The sequence below is a fragment of the Lactuca sativa genome, chromosome 3 (assembly GCF_002870075.4).
Source record: "Lactuca sativa cultivar Salinas chromosome 3, Lsat_Salinas_v11, whole genome shotgun sequence".
Taxonomy (NCBI): Eukaryota; Viridiplantae; Streptophyta; class Magnoliopsida; order Asterales; family Asteraceae; genus Lactuca; species Lactuca sativa.
In genome coordinates this window covers 150,643,163-150,662,957 of record NC_056625.2, presented here as the reverse complement: position 1 = coordinate 150,662,957, position 19,795 = coordinate 150,643,163, and the positions used below count along the sequence as shown (strand labels likewise).

Below are 19,795 nucleotides of genomic sequence, written 5' to 3'. Positions count from 1 at the left end.
TTCCGGTTGGAATGTTCTACAGCATGTTTTACAACATGGGCTACACGGAGGTTCTCACCTCCGTCGCCAGGTTCAAGAAGTCCTGCATACCGCCCCAGTGGAATGGGTTATTTACAGTTCTCTTCAAGGGACTGTCAGAGAGGAGCTCAGGATCTGACGGTGCAAGTCGTCTTTTCCTTTCAATAATGTACGGAGTGTACAATGGGATAAACCTGGATTATGGGTTTGTCCTCTGGCAACAGCTGCTTCAGAGCCTCTCTTCTTCTTCCCGACACTCCGAGGTGTCGCTGGCCCGGTTCTGGATCTTGATCACAAGATGGGCCATGGACAAGTTCGACGTTCCAACAGAAGATGGTGCATCGATGTCTTCTATTGGTACGTTTCATACCAAGAAGATCATCGTATCCGATGCATCAAAGTTCTCTTTTATTGGCTCTATCCCGGAGTCGATGTATGGGAATGTGCCATCTGACAGCCAACTGATCAAGACGATCAAGGAGTCTGGGCCATCTGGTCCGAGGGAACTGACACCGGACATGCTGCGATCGATTCATGATGCCGATAAACCGGTGGCCAGGGGTAAAAAGGAAGAGAAAGGGAAGAAGCCATCAAAAGCCCCAAAAGGACCTTCTCCCAAGAAGCGCAAACAACCGAAGGCTGCTTCATCCCCACAACCGAAAAGGAGGAAGACCCAACAAAAGCGAAAGCTCATCATTCCCTCCTCTTCAAGCGAATCCGAAGGTGGGAGTTCGGACTCTGAGGGATCACAAGGAGACGAATCTCCTCAGCGAGGCAACACACCCCCTCGGTCCCCAACCCTGGAAATGGAACTTCATCAATCCCCAGTTCCTTCCCCTCCACCCACAATACCTATTTCCATTCCCACCATAAACCCCACCATTCCCACAACCTCTATCCCTATACCACCACCCATATTCACCACCTCAACCGAAACACCACCTGTTACCGAAACCCCTACAGTAACCGAACCTCCTCAAACCCATACACAACCACCACCCGAAACTAACCCCCCACCCACTCAACCAGAACCAACAAAACCCATAACACCCCTAGCTTCACCACCACCTCAATCTCCAGAAGACGCCTCCGATGGCGGTGATCAATACCTTGGTGGTGATCACATGAACTTTGATTCGGTCTACTATAGTCCGTTTCAAGTTCAGAGTGATGAGGAGGATGATGCTCCTGTGACACGGAAGCATCTTCGTGAGCTTAACGAGAAGGTTGATCAACTTCTCGCCTCCTCTTCAAACCAGCAGTCATCTTTGTCGGAAGCTGCCCTTCAGAAAATCGTTGACGCCTTCTCCAGGGCTCAAAACGACTCTGTCGCCTCCGCAACTGCTGCTATAGACGCCTCCACCCGAGCATGTGAGGCAGCGACCGAAAAAGTCGATAAACTATTCAATGACGCTTCTCTCCTGTTGCAATCTTTGCAGGAAAGCGTCGAAGCCACTAAAACAACTCTGGAACTAGTTGTTCATCAATTGGCCCAGTTTGTAAAGACGGAGTTATCCTCGTTCGCTACCCTCAGACAGACTCTTAGCGACGACAACTCGGCACTTCGTGCCTCCATCGATGCCCGCTTGGCAAAGCTACAAGACGATCTTGCGGCAGAAAATTCACTGATGGACGTCTTGGCGAGTAAGACTACCGCCCTTAAGGTCAAGAGCACACAGCTTTCCAACTCCCAGCAACAATTGGAAGCTCTTCGATCCGAGAGGGAGGTCATAAAAACGTGTGTTTCGGATGTCCACGCCGCTCTCTCAAACATCTTGGAAGCACACGACCCCATCCTTAACCACTCAGTGAGGCGTACCCTCGCTGAGAAACTCTCTCCGGCCATGGACCTCTTGAGTAAAATTGAAGGCCTACCCAGTTTCGTGTCCATTCCGAAACAAGGGGGAGATGAGAAGAAAGGATCGAAACCACCTCCTTCCTCAAAAGCGACTCACACAACCGAACCACCCCCAACTGATCATGCCTCGGGTTCGGGTGTGAAGAACAAGGGCAAAAACATTGCAGAGGGAGGAGATGAAGATGAAGATGAAGATGAAGACAAGGAGACGATTGCGGACATGTTAAAAAGAAAGAACATTCGCAATGCTGATGACGATGTCAGTCGTGTGGCACGTGAGGCTGAAGAAGCCGAACGAAAACAAAAAGAAGCCCACGATCTCCTTGAGAGCCGAAAGCTGCTCTTCCCTGCCTGGACCAGGGATCGCATGATAAAAGAGGCCATAGAGACTCCAAGCATTCTGTGGCTCGAGCCGGTGATATCATTCGACTGCAACAACTCGGTCGATTCGCAGTTTGATATGCCGCTGACTCGAAAGGCGTTCATCTTCCACGCCTTCTCTAACATTTTCGAAGTCCCGCATCCGAACGATGAGCTTGACAGGGAGCTCATTGACTTCTACCTGGAGGCCGCTCGCCCTCAATACCTTACATGGAGCGCCCAGAAGATCGTCAGTGTTCGGGTGCTGAAGCCTTATGCCGTGGGGAGATTCACAAACGTTAAGTTCAAGCTCATCCGAGGATCTGCAAGAACTGCCCACATCATCTCCCTGGCGGATCTGCCCAATCTGAACCCGCATGATTGGATAGTCTTGTACAATATCCTGCTGACAAATGAATCTGAATTTGGTCCCATCATAGACCATGTCAAAAGGATGCTGGCATGCTATATCATGGAGGTGGCCCTAATGGATCAGGAGGTTGCCACAGTTTTTAAGAAGAAACCGAAAGTCAAACCTGTGGGATCGGCCAGTGATCTAAATCAAATGCAAATGGGCAAGATAGATCCAAGGCGAAACTCTGTGATGTTCACTAGAGCCGAAGGACAGAAATGTCTCTTCGCTTTAGCTGACAAAGATCTTTACACTACAACTTGCTTGGAGCACATCTTATTCATCATCAAGCAGTGTAAAGATAATTCGGCTGATGATATCAAGTACTTCAATGATATGATCAACTGGTACGTTCGGTTTAGACAGACCATCCTTTCCATAACCAAGTGTCTGTTTAACACCGTAAAGAAGAAGGTACCAGCTTCAGCCGCCGGCCCAAGCAAGAAGTGAAGGTCTCGCTCCAAATTGACGCAAAGGGGGAGATTGTTGTGCTGTAGATAGTTTTGATGTTGCGTCTTTTGGGCTCGTTAGTTTAGCCTTGTATTCTCCGGTTTGGGCCTGTCCAACCGAGAGCCTTTTATGTATTGTATATAAGTTTAATGCTTGCATGCATATTAGGTTAAGATTCTAGAGAGATTATCGATACAGCGATTGATCAAGAGTATAATATTTTTCTGTAATCGTTCTTGTAATCTTCTAATCCTTTACAGTTGATGTTCTTAATCGAGCTCTTCTAAGGATTTTATTTAATCATTCGACTCGTTTGATTCAAGCTGTTTGTTCTTATTATTGTGTTTTTACTGTTTCGTATTTGTTTACTTGTTCAAGATCTAATCGATCTTCATAGATTAAAAGTTGTTTTAATCCCATCAAAGTGCATCATGGAAAACAAAGTGTAGTTCACTTAGAAAAGAATCCAGTGTTGCACGGTAGAACGAAACACATTCAGATGAGGTATCAATTCATTCGAGAGTTATTCAATGAAGGAACTATAAACTTGAAGAAAATCCTTGGAATGAAGAATCCAAATGATATGTTCACCAAGGTGGTTAGCATTGAGAAGTTAAAGCTTTGTATGGCTTCAACTGGCCTTTCAAGAGTTTAGAGAGAAGGGTTTAACAGAGAGAGAGAGAGGTAGTACTTTGAGGAATAGTAAAATTAAAATGGCGGATGAAGTTGTTCAAGCCTTCAAGTGGCAGACTATTGGTATGAAGTGTTGTCCAACATGGAGCACTTAGATCACAATGGAGCATTTGGGGTTCATGGAGCATGTGACAAAGGAATGGATCATCTAAGAAAGGAATGGATCATTTGACAAAGGAACGAATCAAGTGCCAAAGGAATGGATCATGCAGAAGGGGGTTTGGAGCATCTGGAAGAGGCTTGGAGCACATGGGAGTGATATGGAGAAACAAGGGGATCTTATTGCACCGTATGTTAAATGGATGGGCCAAGAAGCATAATCTTGCACCATGTCATTCCTTCTTATGCCATAATGCTCCCTCTTGCGCCATAAGGGGTTCCTCTTGCACCATGAAGATCCCTCTTGTGCCATGGGGTACTCCTCTTGCACCATGAGGTATGCTCTTGCACCATTCTTGGCCTTGTTGTGCCATGCATGTTCCTGTTGCGCCATGGTGGTGTTGTTGCTCCAATCCTAATGTTCTTGTGCCACACTTGAAGTTACTTACACCATCCATATTCCAGTTGCGCCATGATCGCACAAGATGGACCATCTTGTTCATTAATGAGCCAAGTAAGCTATGAAGATCTCTATGATGCTCAAGATCGTTCAAAGATGCTCATAAGTTGGTATTGATCAAGAATTACACCATGTTGTGCCACCATTATGGATGTTGGACCATTAGTGTTCATGATGCGCCACCTGTGCATCATGATGCTCCACTATGGTCAAGGTGGTTCATCATGTGTGTTGCTGATGCTCATGGGTTGTATGACATGGAAGAATATTCCAGAAGATGCTGTGTGGCAGAATATGATTGGTTGTCACCATTTATAAGCCTATGGGCTAATGGGCTTGACCCATTCGGGTTTTAGGCCTGATCCCTCAAGTATAAATAGGCTAATATCCCCATCATTGTAAATGGCTAGATTTCTGTAAGAGCTCAAAGTGATATACAATTTTGAGTGCTTGTAATAGTTCCAGAAAGTTAATAACCCCCCCACCCTCTCTCTCTCGTTCGCCCATGGACGTAGGTTACCTTGACTGAATCACGTTAAATATCGTGTTCTTTTGATTTATGTTTTTTCAAAAGTTTTGTGAGTTCACCGAAGTTTGTTTTTAATATTTTTCTGAAGTGTTTAAGTAGTTTTGTTGTCATCCAACATTCTGACCATGGAGCCTTTGGCTGAGATGCCCGAGAGATTTGATAAGGTATGTAGGATTTTTTTTTGATGATATATTTCTTTTATATCTTGGTTGCAAATATTTTAACAATTATTTGTTTAGTTGGTTGAAAAGTGGTGACATGATTTGTCAGTTGCATAAACTGTTTTAGCTATTTTGAGTATCATAAATCAACATAGACTCTTCTATAATTTTGAATTTTATATATTATTGATACATCTAATTTTATTCACGAGTAGTACAAATTTAAATATAATATTATATTATATAAGTAAATATTTGAAAGAAAAACAATAATTTTATAACTCTTCCTATGATTGAGCAGACATGACCTATTGTTTTTCAAGATACATTGGTGGATCTTCTAATTCCAAAACAAGCAAAGTGTGTAAATGGGCAGATTGCACAAAATAGCAACATACTTTACTATGAATTCCAACTCAGACAATGTACTTCAATATGTTATAAAATTAAAGGTATTGTCACTTTCACGGTTAGGGATACTAATGCAAATTCATTACGTGCTAAAATAAGTTGTGGAGAAACACATGAATGGATTTGATCCCATGGAATAAATAATATGATTTTTTTTCTACTGCAGATCAAGAAAGAGATCAAACTAAGTAGGATTGGAGTCACCTCAAAGGTTATTAATTGTGTTATATTAAAAAGCCCTCAGAAAATGTAAAGTAAAAAAGGTATATGTATTGTACTTGCTTACAACATTGAATGGAAGATAGAGTCATTAATGCGGAGTAAGGCCCCGTTTGATACGTATCTTTCCAGGTCCAAACAGATCTTTTTGGCTGAATGGACCGGAAAGACTGTTTGATTTGCACAAAAGAAGGGGTCTTTCCCGGTAAGATGTCTTTCCCAGAAAGCCCAAAAATCATATCTTTCTGGTTGAATGGGCTAGAAAGACAATTATACACCAAACCCCGCCTCTTTCTTTCTTTATTGGATTATTAATTTTTTTAAATAACTTTTTTTAAATTTATTTTTTTATTGAATTATTACTTTTTTTTCATCATTTAGCACAGTCAATCAGATGTTCAATCAAACAACATGGTTTCTTTCCCAGTCATAAAACTTTCCCAGACAACATTTTACCGGACAATACTTTTCCAGACAGAAACTATCAAACGGGACCTAAGTTAATTCCCAGATAAATTTTAGTTTTTGATTGTAATAAAAAGCAAGCCTTAAAAAGTTGTTTGGTTCGCAATTTTTTTTTTGAAAAGAACCAAATATGTGTTTCATTTGTTGTGTGCCCCTGTCTTTCTACTATTTAAGTCATTGTTTTTTGGATTTGTTCTACTAACAAAGGGATCGAACAAAAATATACATCCTATATATGTTCTTGCTTTAGTTTTGTTTTGTTTTTTTATGGTAATCATTTTACTAATTAATGTAGTCATTTCTTTAACCGTTTTTTATGGTAACTAGTCAATATAATACAAAAAAAAAAATTAAATAAATAAATACACAAACAAACTAACTCCGTCCCATGGTGAAACATAGACATATCTCCTTATGATTTCTGTTATATTAAGGGGGTGTTTGGCTTAACTTTTCACAGCCAAAAGTCCTTTTTGAAAAAAAAAAAAAACAAAAGATGTTTGACAAAACTAGTTTTAAAAACTACTTTTTAAGTTTTTACATAAAGAAAATGAATTTTTTGGAAAAGTCAGAAAATCCTGACTTTTTGTAACTTTTTCAAAAATTATTTTTGGACATAGAAAAGTTAAGCCTAACTCCCCTAAATAGAAAACCGTGAAGCATAGACATATCTCCTTCTGGTTTCTGTTATATTAAATGGAAAATTCTCGACCCCCTTATATAAAGTTATGCACTTAAATCACATCCCAATTAAATCTAATAAATAATACAAAACATCAATTTAGATTACTTAACTATAAGCTTATAAATTTAATGTGCTCATCAAATACCAAAGGACATGCACCGATTGATACAAAACATGAAAGTGATACCAAAAGGAGTATACTTGTCCCTTGTTTTTATTTATTTATTTATTTATTTTTATATATCTCCTTAGATTAATAAGTCAAAGGATGAAACTTAAAACACCTTTTAGGTCCATTATCGGACCTTTTCACTATCATCACATGGGGTGTGCTTAAAATCTAAGTTAATAAATTAACCTTCTTTGGCTGTTTGCTAATTGCTAAACAGAGAGTCGTGTATAAAAATGGCGGTATGGTACAAAGGTAAAAGGAAACGGTCACCAACTCCCACTAGCCCTGCAACAAATGGAGTCTAAGAATCACAATGTGGGCATAAGTTTTTCTACAAATCTACAAATTTATCCTTAAATACAACAAACCCTCTTTTACATTCATCCATCTTCTTTGATTTCATCCTTTTTCATTCATTCATCGGGAACCCTTTCGTTTTCCACATATACCTATAAAGAAAAGTTGTAAAGAACTAAAGATGTCGCTTTTTTCTTCACAGTTAAGATAAACCCTCTTTTATTCTCCATTCTTTATGCTCCTTTTGTATTAAGAAACCATAGTGCAAGAGGAAAAGTTGGCGTTTTGACTTCGATTTTTTGGACCCATTTCTTATTTTCCTTTTTGGGTCTGTAAAAGTTCCAATTCTAGATAGTTTTGGTAAGTTCTTTCTACTCTTTATTTGTACTTTTTTTTTTCAACCATTTTTTATGGAACATGTCACGAAAAGCTTAATGTAAATGGTGGTGATTTGTGTTTTGATTTGTAGATATGAGTTTTGAAGAGTGTAGTACGAGTAGTAGTATGGCTGAAATGAGAAGAATGAACTGCGTTCACAAGCGTTCTAAAAGGTATGTAACGTTTTTGTGTAAATTTCTGCAATGTTTCGAATTTTATGAGTTGTGATTCTTCGTTATTGATATATGCTATTGGGTTTACTCCAAGAAGCTTAATGTTCTTAACAATGGCAGCTTTCCAGACACGAATAAATTTGAAGAAGATAGCCTTGAACCTTCTGAACGTGTTAAGTTGGTATGTATGCTTTCAGTTAACTTGTTTTTTTATGAAAAAGAAAAAGATTCATGAAGATAGTGGTGAGAATTATTGAATATTAACACTTTTGTACTTGTGTTTATGGGTAATATCAGGATAAGGGACGCTTGAAGAACTCTATTCCTAAGGTAATGGCTCTTTTTTTTTTTTTTTTTTTTTTTTTTTTTTATAATTATTATTATTATGAGGAAAGACTTTAATCAAGATAAATCTATAAAAGAGTTGTGTTTTTTACTTAATATAAAACGACTTAATAAAGGGACATTCTTCGTTAAGTCCTAAATTTTTACAAACGATTTACTTTTTTCCCGTTATTCTCAAATACTTTTTAAGATTAAATGCAAAAATAATAGCTTACTTTACCGAATAGTTTATTATAGCTACTATATACTTCAAAAAATCCACATAATTAAAGCAATGTCATCCTAATGAAAAACAAGTTTCACTCTACAATTCGCTATGTTTTTTCAAAATATAGAATAAGTTGAAAGTACAATGATGTGACAAAAATAAATGAAAGAAGGTTGTCATAATACACAAATAAATCTAATTACATTGCTATTTATTCATAATAATATTTCCCAAAACATGATTGCAGCCGGCAATGGAGATTATTAAAGAAATTGCGGTTTTAGAGTATGAAGTGTCACATTTGGAGCGATATCTTCTCTCATTGTACCAAAAGGCTTTTGATCAAAAAAATTCATATTCATCCTCATTAAGAAACAATAAAACATCAAAACCACCATTGATTACACCACGAGGCAAGTATGTTGAAACTTGTAGGGTTGATATCTCATTACAAACAAACTCATGGCAAGATGTAAATCAATGTTTCAAAGATGAGGAACAAGATCGACTTTTAGATTCGGGAGTTCAACATTGCCACTCTTCGGTAACCAGAACTTGTCCACCCGAGATTTTTGGCAAATCTTTACGGGCTTGTTACTCACAACCACATTCCATGACGGAGGTATCTTTGATTTTCCACATGATATATTGATTTTGCTTTTAGAATGTTGTTGATACTGTTTATGTGTCACATCAGCTAGACACAGTCTCGTTCACCTCTATACATATTGTTATTGTCCTATATTAAAATTTCTCTCCAAAGGAGTCCGTGAGGAAAAAAGGGGCGACTCCAACATATATTCAGTCAAATCAGATGAGACTGTGTCTAGCTGATGTGGGACCTAACATATACGATACATTAAATTTATGAATTCATATGGTTGCTATACAGTATGTGCAAACAAATTCTTCAAACATAATTAGTCTCGCCGAGCATTTAGGCACTCGGATTTCGGATCATGTTCTTGAAACACCAAACAAGCTTTCAGAAGACATGGTGAAGTGCATGTCGACTATATATTGCAAGCTTGCGGAATCACCTCTTACAAACCATGGCCTTTCATCTCCTACATCATCTTCATCATCCATGAATGGTTTCTCACCAAAACACCACCCGGATATGATGTGGGGGCCAGGGTTTAGAACAGATTCAAGTTCATTTGAAGTGCAATTAGATAACCCTTTTCATGTCCAAGGGCTTAATGAGTTCAGTGGGCCATATAGTACAATGGTTGAAGTTCGATGTCTTTATAAAGATAACCAGAAACTTGGTGAAATCACACACTTGTTGCAACATTTCAGGTTATATATGATTAAGCACTTTTCTTTAACAAATTTTATTTGGTTCTATGAATTTGGACTAAATTATGTTGTTTTTTTAAGGTCGCTTGTTTCTCGATTAGAAGAGGTAAATCCTAAGAAGTTGAACCACGAAGAGAAGCTAGCTTTCTGGATTAATATACATAACGCCTTAGTGATGCATGTATGATCAAGTTTCTTACCATTTTCTAAATTGTGATCTTTTTTTAGCACGATATATAGAGTAAGATTGTGAGAATTGTTTTTTTTTCTGGACTAACAGGCTATTTTGGCTTATGGGATCCCACAAAACAATATGAAGAGAGTCTTTCTACTATTGAAGGTAAGAAAAAGCTATGTACCTTTGACCAGTCATTTGTTGCAAACCATTATGTTTGGGAAAATGGTCTCAAAAGATTCCCAATAATCCGCCAAATGAAAAATAATAGACTAATAAAACAAAACACTATATATGGGAAACCCGAGAAAACCACAGGCTTTTAGATAGAAATTCAATATATGAAAAATTGTTACAATCACATATATATTAATTTCTCAATTGGACACCGATTTCGAAAGATTTAGTCCCAACCTTAAATGTGTATTTAATATTTTGATTTTTGATTGGTGCACTTTGAAAGCAAAACATTAAACTTCTTTTACAAACATGGAGCGTACTCCACCTTTTATCGTGGGACAAACTTATCTTTTATATTAACCAACAATCTCAACAATTAATGTACGTGTGATATTATTGATCGTAAAAATAAGTTTCGTGTGATATTATTGATCTTAAAAATAAGTTTCGTTTTTCTATTTGATGCAGGCGGCTTATAATGTCGGTGGTCACATCGTAAGTGCAGATGTGATTCAAAGCACAATTCTAGGATGTCGAATGTCGCGTCCTGGACAGGTAGATCCTTCATAATTTTATACAATTATTGACATCCACGCCGGTGTCTATTGACATCAGTCTCGGTCCAATACATGTCAAACACAGTATTCACATCATTCATATCAGTCTCAGTCCAATATATGTCAAACACAATATTCATATCATTCACATCAGTCTCAGTCTAATACATGTCAAACACAGTCCAATATATGTTCAACACAGTATTGACATGAGTTTCGATCCAATACATGTCAAACACAGTATTGACATCAGTTCTGGTCCAATACGTGTCAAACATAGTATTGACGTCATTCCATGTTTTGATTATGTAGTGGATTCGTCTATTATTATCTTCGCGAACAAAACTTAAAGCAGGAGATAACCGCCAAGCGTATGCAATTGACCATCCGGAACCCCTTTTGCACTTCGCACTTTGTTCAGGATGTCATTCCGATCCCGCGGTAGAAATTTACATTTTAAAATTAAACAAAATTCAATTAAATTGCAAGAATCTTGAACTTGAACTTAAACTCGGAATCTTGTTCTTGTAGGTTCGTGTTTACACTCCAAAACGAGTGTGTCAAGAACTAGAAACAGCAAAAGAAGAGTTTATCATGGCTACATTCAGTCTAGGAAAAGATCAAAGAATTCTTTTACCAAAAATCCTTCATAGCTTTGGGAAAGATTCAGGATTATGTGAAGCTGGCATCATTGAAATGATCCAAGTCTATTTACAAGATAATTTCAAGAAAAGCGTAAAGAAACATCAGCTATCAAAATCAAGAAAAAAGATCGAATGGGTTCCTCATGATTTTGCTTTTAGGTATTTAATTTCTAAGGAGCTTGTAAATTCCGCCATTAATGGAGCTTGAGCTCTTATTTTTTTCGTTATTTTTTTGGTTAATGAAAATTGTTCTAGACTTCTAGTAATGTATATTGTGGTTACCCTGATAACCTAATTAGTGAATTGTACATTGTGCTCTAAAAGTTGTACCTTTTCCGAGATTCATCACTTTCATTCTGATCAGAATAAGAGCATCTGATCTAGATGATTGAAAATTGGAAATCATATTACTAATAAACTAATAAAGTACAGCTAATTAGTGCATCTGAGATGCAACATTCATTTCTTAAACATAAATTAATTCAAGAAAATACCCCCAAAAAAAAACATATTTTTATTGCTTCTTGATCAATAAGGGCTTTCTCCGATCACATTCCCCGGAGGATTATAAAAGCAAATCGCTAAAGTTGACTGATCTTTAGAACACCTAGCCAAAGCACAGCCCAGCTCCGCCGAGTTCCGCCACACCACCTGCGTGTACACCCCACACCGGTGGCTAGGTGCACATGAATTATTGGCGTAAGTGTAATACGTCTTCTCCGAGACCCAGTTGTCGACCACCGTCTGCGGCGTCACCACCTCACCGGTGGCCCACATCTGGTTTCCGCCGTACTTCCCGCTCGTTAAGTTGGCAAACTGGCAGTTTTGTCGATCTCTCTGAAATCGCACCAGTAAGCTCGTGGCTTTACCGAGCTGGATGTTCCACTTGAGTGGAGCCACACCCACGTCGGCTCTTGCTTTGTTGTGAGCTTCAAGATATCCCTGAGCCTCGGGCGGCACCACCGCCGCCGGCGGTGCTTGTGCGGTGGCGCGCCATACTAGTACTGTGAAGACCAAGAAAGCTTTGTTCATTTTTGTACTACCCAACAGAAGTTTGGTTAGGTGTACATTTTATTTATGGGCTCAGTGTGTTAATTGGCATTATTACCCTTTACCTTGTTTGTTTGGTTTGTAGTTATTAAGGGATGAAAAGGGTAATTTAGTCATTTTATTTCATCATCGAGATTAAGTTTTTGTGTTTATTGACTTTTGGGCAGTTGGCAAATGGCACCCACGTGAAGTGATTTTTATTTTAGCAGCCGCACGTGAACTATTTTTGGAAGTTGCTAACCAATCTCTAACATTATAAAAGATCCGGATCCAACCCGAATATTTGATACTTATTGGGCTACAATAAGCCCATTTTAGTTAATTTTATAGGGAACGAGATATAACCAAAATCCAATAACTAATACAAATCGAATAGTGTGTGAGTGAGTCGATCATTTTGATTTATTTGGTTTTAGTTTTTTAGTTAACTTATTTAGTAAATTAATAATTATAAATTTAAATGACTAGGTGGCATTAAGAAGGATTATTTTTACATCATAGCTGGTTGAAGAACATGTCCAAGAGAGTTATGAAATATTGTTAGTACAAGTATAGAGGCATTAAATTATTTATTTATACCATAAAATTATGGGAAATATTTACAAATGCTAAGTTGTGCAAGTGCAACGATACAACCAATTCGGTTAATCCATATCATCAGACGCCTTATATATAAATTTAGAGAAATAAAAAGAATCATACATATGGTATTTATATACTTGGAGAAGGCATATGACAATTCCACATCGCACCAGCAAAGCGATTTTAAGAACCTTTGGAAGAAATTTTTTTGAAGTAGTTAGTGTTCTAAGTGAGTGAGTCCTGGATCATAAATGACTAGGATAATTTATTTTGCTTATTCTCACAATCAATTATAAATAAATAAGCCCATGAGATGATTTGCTGGATCTCAGAAACTAAACAAAGAACTACATATTAAATAAACAAGGAACTATAGGCTGGGACGGCTCAACTATTTTAGAGGCTCTAAGAAAACAAAAAAATTGGGGCCCTTTAGAAAAGCAAATAGAAAATAGATTCGAACCTAAGAACCTTGGTTTGCTAAACCACCACTTTTACCACTAGGCCAAGCTACAAATTGTCTTTGCAACCCAGGAAATATGTATATATATATATATATATAACATAATAAGTTTTAAAATTGGAGGCTTTTTAGAATTGGGGCTCTAAGCCCTTGTTTAGTTTTCTAAAGCATAGAGCCGGCCCTGACTATAGGGACCAATCCACTCTATTTTCTATCTTAATGATACATATTAAATAAACAATGAACTATCAATGACTTCCAATGTAGCTGAGAATAGGGATCGGGTTTGATACCCATGTGAGGTGAGGGGTTGGGAGTTCAATCTCCTCAAAACCCAAAACTTATGGCATATGTGGGGGAATTTTTTTTGGAAACTCTTAAATCATTTGTCGTTTCCAAAAAAATAACCAAGGAGCTATAATTATAATATCAAACGTAAATAAATGCTATAAATATCAATGTTAGTTACATGATAATACAGAGAATCGATACGCTCTTTGGCTTGTTGTAATGAGTTATATTCCACGCACCGAGAGTTATACATCTTGTAGGTTATAAGCAAAATCGATACATCAACAAACCTTTAACTTTTTTTTTTTTTTTTTTTCAAAATCTATTTAGGTAAAATAATCATTAAAACTAGTTACATTTAATGATTTTAAAAATGAATAAGCTGACGTGGTCTTATTACATTTCTAATTACCTTAAATAGTTACAAAAACAATTCTTTAAGTTTAAAAAAGAAAAGTACCAAACATTCTGGTTTATTCGGTTCTTTTTAGTTCTATCCAGTTCTATTCGATCATTATTCATATTATAAATGTTATTTTTTTTTTCGTTTAATTACCGAACCATATCGATTATTACCCAATCTGAACTAGACCTGTATTGCTTTAATTGGTCCGATTTTCAGTTCCTCCAATTAGTTTTATTTTGTTTTTCTTTTTTCGCTTCCGGTATGGTTCCGCGCCGAATAGCATCCCTATTATGCGTGAGGGGGTTAGGTGGTTGGCGATTCTCTTTACATTATCTTAGAGGCTCTCAAGATAGATGACTAGTGGAGATCCAATATTATGAATCGAGGATTTCAGAACAAAGGAATGCCGAAAGAAGCAACAACTATAAATTTATTAAATTATGTAGTCATACCCTAGGCAGTTATAGCAGTCCAAAATCAAATATCGGTCAAGGGCCGATATTTGGGATATAGGTTATCGAGGTGGGATATCGATGGGATATCGGTATTTTTATATCATGCATAATTAATATGTATAAACATAAAACATATATAAAAGTAATATAAAAAGTCAAAATTCAAAATTGTCAATGTTTGAAACATAATCTTACGTAAGCCATAGAATCTTCCTCCAAGTCCACATCAACCAAGACATCTAATTAATTTATCTAGATCATCCACATCAACTCTAATATCATCATCATCATTTAAGAATTATGTACTTAACACATCAACATGATCAAACCTATAGAAACTAGCAAGTTAACACTTAAGTATGTAACAATTAACATAACAATAAGATCGGTTAATACTTAAAACATGAGTCTATGACCTAAAACTAACAATTAAGTACTTAACATAATAACAGGTTCAGTTAAGTTAAGTCCATAAGACTTAAGGCCTTGACTTAACACTAAAAAAAGCAAGTAAAATTACTTAACCGATATCCCACCTGGAAATCGCCTGGAAATATCGGTAAATATCACTGATATTTGCGGTCCGATATTTTGGACCGATATTTGTCACCACTATTTTTAAAAGTACCGATAACCGATATCCCACCTGGAAATCACCTAGAAATCGCCGATATTAACTGCTTAGGTCATACCAATACTTATGAGATAGAGTTATAGAGGCCAAGCTGCCCAACGGTACAACCGTTAAAAACTAATTCAATCTCATGCCACAAAGTTTGACAACTAAGGCAATCCACATCGTTAATACCCTAATGGAAATATTTAGAGAAAGAAATATTGACCTATATATACACAATGCTTGTTGACTTGGAGAAAGCATATGACAATGTTCATCATGAGATGGTTAAGAGGACCTTAGAAGCTAGAAGGGTTTCATAGAGATATGCCATGATGTTTCATGATATTTATTGTCAATTTATATCATGTATTTGCACTACATAGAGTCATATCGGTTGATACTAGAATAGTGATGAGATTTAAAACCGAAAAACTGGAACCAAAAACCGTTTGAAACATCCCAAAAATATGGTCCAAAAATTTCATTTTTAAATGATTAAACAAACCACAATTATCAATTCATTTCTTTCATAAACATAAGTTGCTTTATCAAAACAAAGTATTTATTTCAAAACATGCTTATTTTATCAGAGTAAAACATCCCAGACTAAACTTCTTGGTGTGTGCCATGCAGTCATCCCGAGCTCTTCCCTCCGCTACCGGAAGTACCTGAAACCAAAACTGAAAATTGTCAGCACGAAGCTTAGTGAGTTCCCCATAGTACCACATACCACACATATAACCACATGTTGGGGCCCCACCCGCTACATCGGGACTTGCCCCATATTAGACTCGCTCTCGCATTGGGCCCCACCTGGCATCAGGCCCCATCTGGCATCGAGCCCCGCTCGGTATACAACTCTGACTCTCTTAGGCCTCGCCTGTCTCTAGGCCTCACCCGCTATATACATACAAACATATAATATACATGCACATAAAGAAACATACTGTAACACCCCGTTCTTCGAATGTTCAATTATAAGTCCCTGAGATTTAAGAGGAAGGGTAATTCTGGTCCCTTTCGAGAAATGAGCTTCATCCGAGAAGGTTTCGGATGGGTGTATGTGTTAGAAGTATTGGGCTTCTCGTCACCTCGTATGAATGCAAGTTATTTGAGAGTGGATTTAGATTAGAGGAGTTGTGGTGCCTCGAAGTTAATCATTGTTATAGTTCTTTGTGGAATAAGAAGGGAGATGGTCCCATGCATGCATGCATGCTTTTGATTTTTGAAAGGTGGCTGGGTACGCCCAGCGTAAGATGGACGTACGCCCAGCGTAAGTGAGTGATCGATGTGAGTTGGCCGGGTGAGTACGCTCCGCGTACCATGGAGGTACGCCCAGCGTACTCTTAGAAACCCCAAACCCTATTTTTAGGGTCAGCCACTATATAAGGAACATGATGGTTCACCCCTCAGCCTCCATAAGCTTATCCTTAACCTTAGAAAAACCCTAGATCTCGTATTCCCTCCATATTTGAGTGTGTTTGACCTTGGAAAGCTCTTGTTGGCAAAAGAAAGGCTTGAAGGAGAAAAGGGAAGTTGTCAAAGAAGAAGAAGAACGTGTGGAGCTTGTAGATCTGAAGAAATATCACCCTTTGGAGCTGGTTTAAGGTATAAAGTTTCTTGCTTGACCTTCTTATGGCATAGATCTATGTATTTTGAAGCTTTGTCTCCATTCTTGTCCCAAAAGTCCTCTCCTTGTTGTATAGCTCGATTTGGTCAAGATTATCTGTCCTTTCAGACCTTTGGAGAGGTCATGAGTGATAAAAATGAGGTCCCAAGGGCTGTAGTTATTCCATGTATGAGTTATATAGGTCTTAATGGATTAAGACCTTATATTAAGGGCTTAAGGACGTCCCAAGTGATAAAGTCTGAGACTTTATGAATTTTAATCATATTTGACCTTTGGATATGAAGTTTGGGCTTAAGTGCTTAAGCCATTAAGAGGTTAGAAAGGCTTAATGGATCTCGCAGTTACGCCCCGCGTAGCGGGCCAGTGTCCCGTTTTCTTTTGGCGATCTTTGCAGTACGCCCAGCGTACTCCTCCTGTGGACTTCCTTTTGGGCTTTTGTGTTGGGCCATTTGTGGGTTGTTGGTGTTTGGGCCAAGTCTGAAAAGTATGAATAGAGTATTTTGGGCCTAATTAATATTATGGATATTGGATCTAGGCCCATTTGGTGAGGTGGGCCCAATTTGGTAAATTGGGCCAATGTGGGACTTTGTGGGAGATTGGGACTTTGGTCTTGGCCCGATAAGTGAAAGTATGATTGACCTTATGTTTATTTTTGTGATGATGGTTAGTTCGGGATTTGAGGTGAGTTAGTGATTCGAGAGTCTGCTTCTTCGGTTCAGAGTGTCGGCAATCGCGAGGTGAGTTATCCTCACTATATCGACAGGGTCTACGACACCAAGGCCGACCTTTATCGGATGGAAATCCGGATAGTTGTCTGTTATGGTATTGTTTGATATGGGCCGGAAGGCATTATGATATGGGCCGGAAGGCATTATGATGTGGGCCGGAAGGCATTATATATTATATGGACCGGAAGGTCATGGCCTGGAAAGGCGTACGTGCGTAAGTAGTATTTTGGTTGAGACGTAGGGTGATGTCATGTTCGTGATCAGTTAGGTCGGTAACCTGGTTAGGGTGATCATATGTTATGTGATCTGTTTGATCGACTTGTTGACTGTGAACTGTTATATGATTGAATGTTATGTACGCAGGGTTGTTTGGACTGGGGTTTGACCCGATATGCATGGCTGTTCTATGTTCTGTTATGTTATGTATGCTCTTTATGTTATGGGCCGGAAGGCAATATGTTACGGGCCGGAAGGCAATATGTTTTGGACCGGAAGGTCGTGGCCTGGAAGGGCGTATATGTGGTTGGTATTTTGGGGGTATCTCACTAAGCTTTCGGGCTAACCGTTGTGGTTTAATGTTTTTCAGGTTCTTCAGGAGACTGTGGCAAGGCAAATGCGTGATCGTACCGTTCCTCGCGTTGGTGTTTTATGAAATGGACCTGGGAATACTCTGATAAAGAATGTATTGAAAACCTTTTTGTAATAATGTTATTAAAATGAATTGTTTTGAAAAGTTTAAATCATGTTGAAATTTTTGGTCGTTACAAGTTGGTATCAGAGCCTTGGTTTGAGTGAATTGGAGGAACACTCGTGTGACTCCAGTCTCAAATCGAGGAGGGTTTTAAAAGAGAAATTAAAATGGTTTTTAAATCAAGTAAAAGGAGGACGCGGAGGTACGATCAGCTGGAGCCAGTAAGTAACCCCAAATTACCATTCATGACATTTGTTTTATTGAGCTTTGATAGAACAGCATGCTAGAGTTAGGCTAGGGATCTTTAGGAATTCATAATAATGTTGCCTGATTTGTGATGCCTGTAGCCTAGGGTTCCTTATGGGAGATTCTCAGTGTTCCTCTAGTGGTGAGGGTTAAGCGTTGTTATGCATGTTTCTCTAGGGTGTTGTGGTAGTACTTCATACAAATATGGGTAGGTGTGGAAGGCAGTATGGGCCCGTACTACTGAAAGCACAGGACCCATACGCGTATCAGGGAAACCATGATCTCTAGGGTTGGGTTGAGAGAGTTGGATCCCAGGATTGTGGGAAGTGTCTGAGATTTTGTGGTGTTTTTCAGTATGGAGATCCCGAGGCATGCTAGGAGTGGATCCGGGTCAGGACCGGGAGTAGGAGAGCGAGTTCTGGGCGGGTCTGTGCCGCCCAAGGTTGTTGGTCAGATGAGCTCGTGCGAGCTGGATGCGAGGATTCGTGAGGTCCTGCATGATGAGGTTGTTGCGTTGTTCCGGGCCGAGTTGTCGGGACTGTTCGGGTCGACCAAGACCGCCATGGTTGAGTATTTTAATGAGCGCTATGCAGCTCTCACAGTGACGGCTGCCGCGGCAGCTACATCAGCTGTAGCAGCGGCGGGGGGAGGAGTTAGTCGGGGTTTTCAGTATCGGGACTTCGATAATACGAAGCCTCCCACCTTTGATGGAGTTCAGGATCCGATCGTTGCTATGAGATGGTTATCAGACGTGGAGGGTTGCTTCTTCACGTGTTCATGCCCTCCTGATTGGAGGGTGAGGTGTGCTCTGAACTTGTTGAGGCTCGGGGCAAAGGATTGGTGGAGATTGACCACGGGGTCATACTCAGATGCGCAGAGGGCTGCGATTTCATGGGATCAGTTCAGAGAGATGTTCAGCACTCGTTATGTTCCGCAGGTCGAGAAGGAGAGGTTGGCTCAGGAGTTCCTTGAGCTGAAGCAGGATACGGAGTCGGTGACGGAAATCACCAGGATGTTTGCTGAGAGGGCGATGTTTTGCCCTGAGTTCGCTTAGGAGCAGGCTCAGATGTCCCGATATCTGAGTATGCTAAAGAGAGATATCATACAGTTGGTGTTCGTGCAGAGGTGCGAGACCTTGTTGGAGTTGCAGGAGGCCGCCAGGCGGCGTGAGTTAGAGATTGAGTTGCAGTTGCGTGAGCTGAGGCAAGCTCCGGTTTAGTCGCAGCCGGCGACGAAACGGTCTAAGACCGTTGATTCCAGGATAGGAGATCAGTGCAGCCACATTTGTGGAAAGTGTGGGAGGGGTCACGCCGGAGTTTGTCGGTTCAGTGGTGCATGCCGCAAGTGCGGAAGGGAGGTGCACTATGCGAGGGATTGCTGGCA

At 39.1% G+C, this 19,795-nt stretch overlaps 2 protein-coding genes across 2 annotated transcripts; one reads left to right on the top strand and one right to left on the bottom strand.

The window, feature by feature from the left end:
- Nucleotides 1–7,075: 7,075 nt before the first annotated feature.
- Nucleotides 7,076–11,829, top strand: LOC111877852 (uncharacterized). Its single transcript, XM_023874357.3, has 11 exons — nucleotides 7,076–7,649; nucleotides 7,759–7,840; nucleotides 7,961–8,021; nucleotides 8,138–8,170; nucleotides 8,641–9,015; nucleotides 9,286–9,695; nucleotides 9,777–9,876; nucleotides 9,976–10,035; nucleotides 10,519–10,605; nucleotides 10,920–11,048; nucleotides 11,139–11,829. The coding sequence occupies exons 2-11, from the start codon at nucleotides 7,761–7,763 to the stop codon at nucleotides 11,457–11,459; spliced, it is 1,656 nt and encodes a 551-aa protein (XP_023730125.1). The 5' UTR covers nucleotides 7,076–7,649; nucleotides 7,759–7,760; the 3' UTR covers nucleotides 11,460–11,829.
- Nucleotides 11,637–12,306, bottom strand: LOC111877853 (STS14 protein). The gene has a single exon (XM_023874358.3). It carries the CDS (start codon nucleotides 12,281–12,283, stop codon nucleotides 11,780–11,782), a length of 504 nt encoding a protein of 167 aa, XP_023730126.1. The 5' UTR covers nucleotides 12,284–12,306; the 3' UTR covers nucleotides 11,637–11,779.
- Between the last annotated feature and the right edge of the window lie 7,489 nt (nucleotides 12,307–19,795).

Bases quoted from the DNA above. Each gene is read 5' to 3' on its own strand.
- LOC111877853 (XM_023874358.3), bottom strand. From the start codon at position 12,283: ATGAACAAAGCTTTCTTGGTCTTCACAGTACTAGTATGGCGCGCCACC.
- LOC111877852 (XM_023874357.3), top strand. From the start codon at position 7,761: ATGAGTTTTGAAGAGTGTAGTACGAGTAGTAGTATGGCTGAAATGAGA. The intron at 8,022-8,137 runs GTATGTATGCTT...GGGTAATATCAG, and splicing joins CTTCTGAACGTGTTAAGTTG to GATAAGGGACGCTTGAAGAA. The intron at 10,606-10,919 runs GTAGATCCTTCA...TTGATTATGTAG, and splicing joins GAATGTCGCGTCCTGGACAG to TGGATTCGTCTATTATTATC.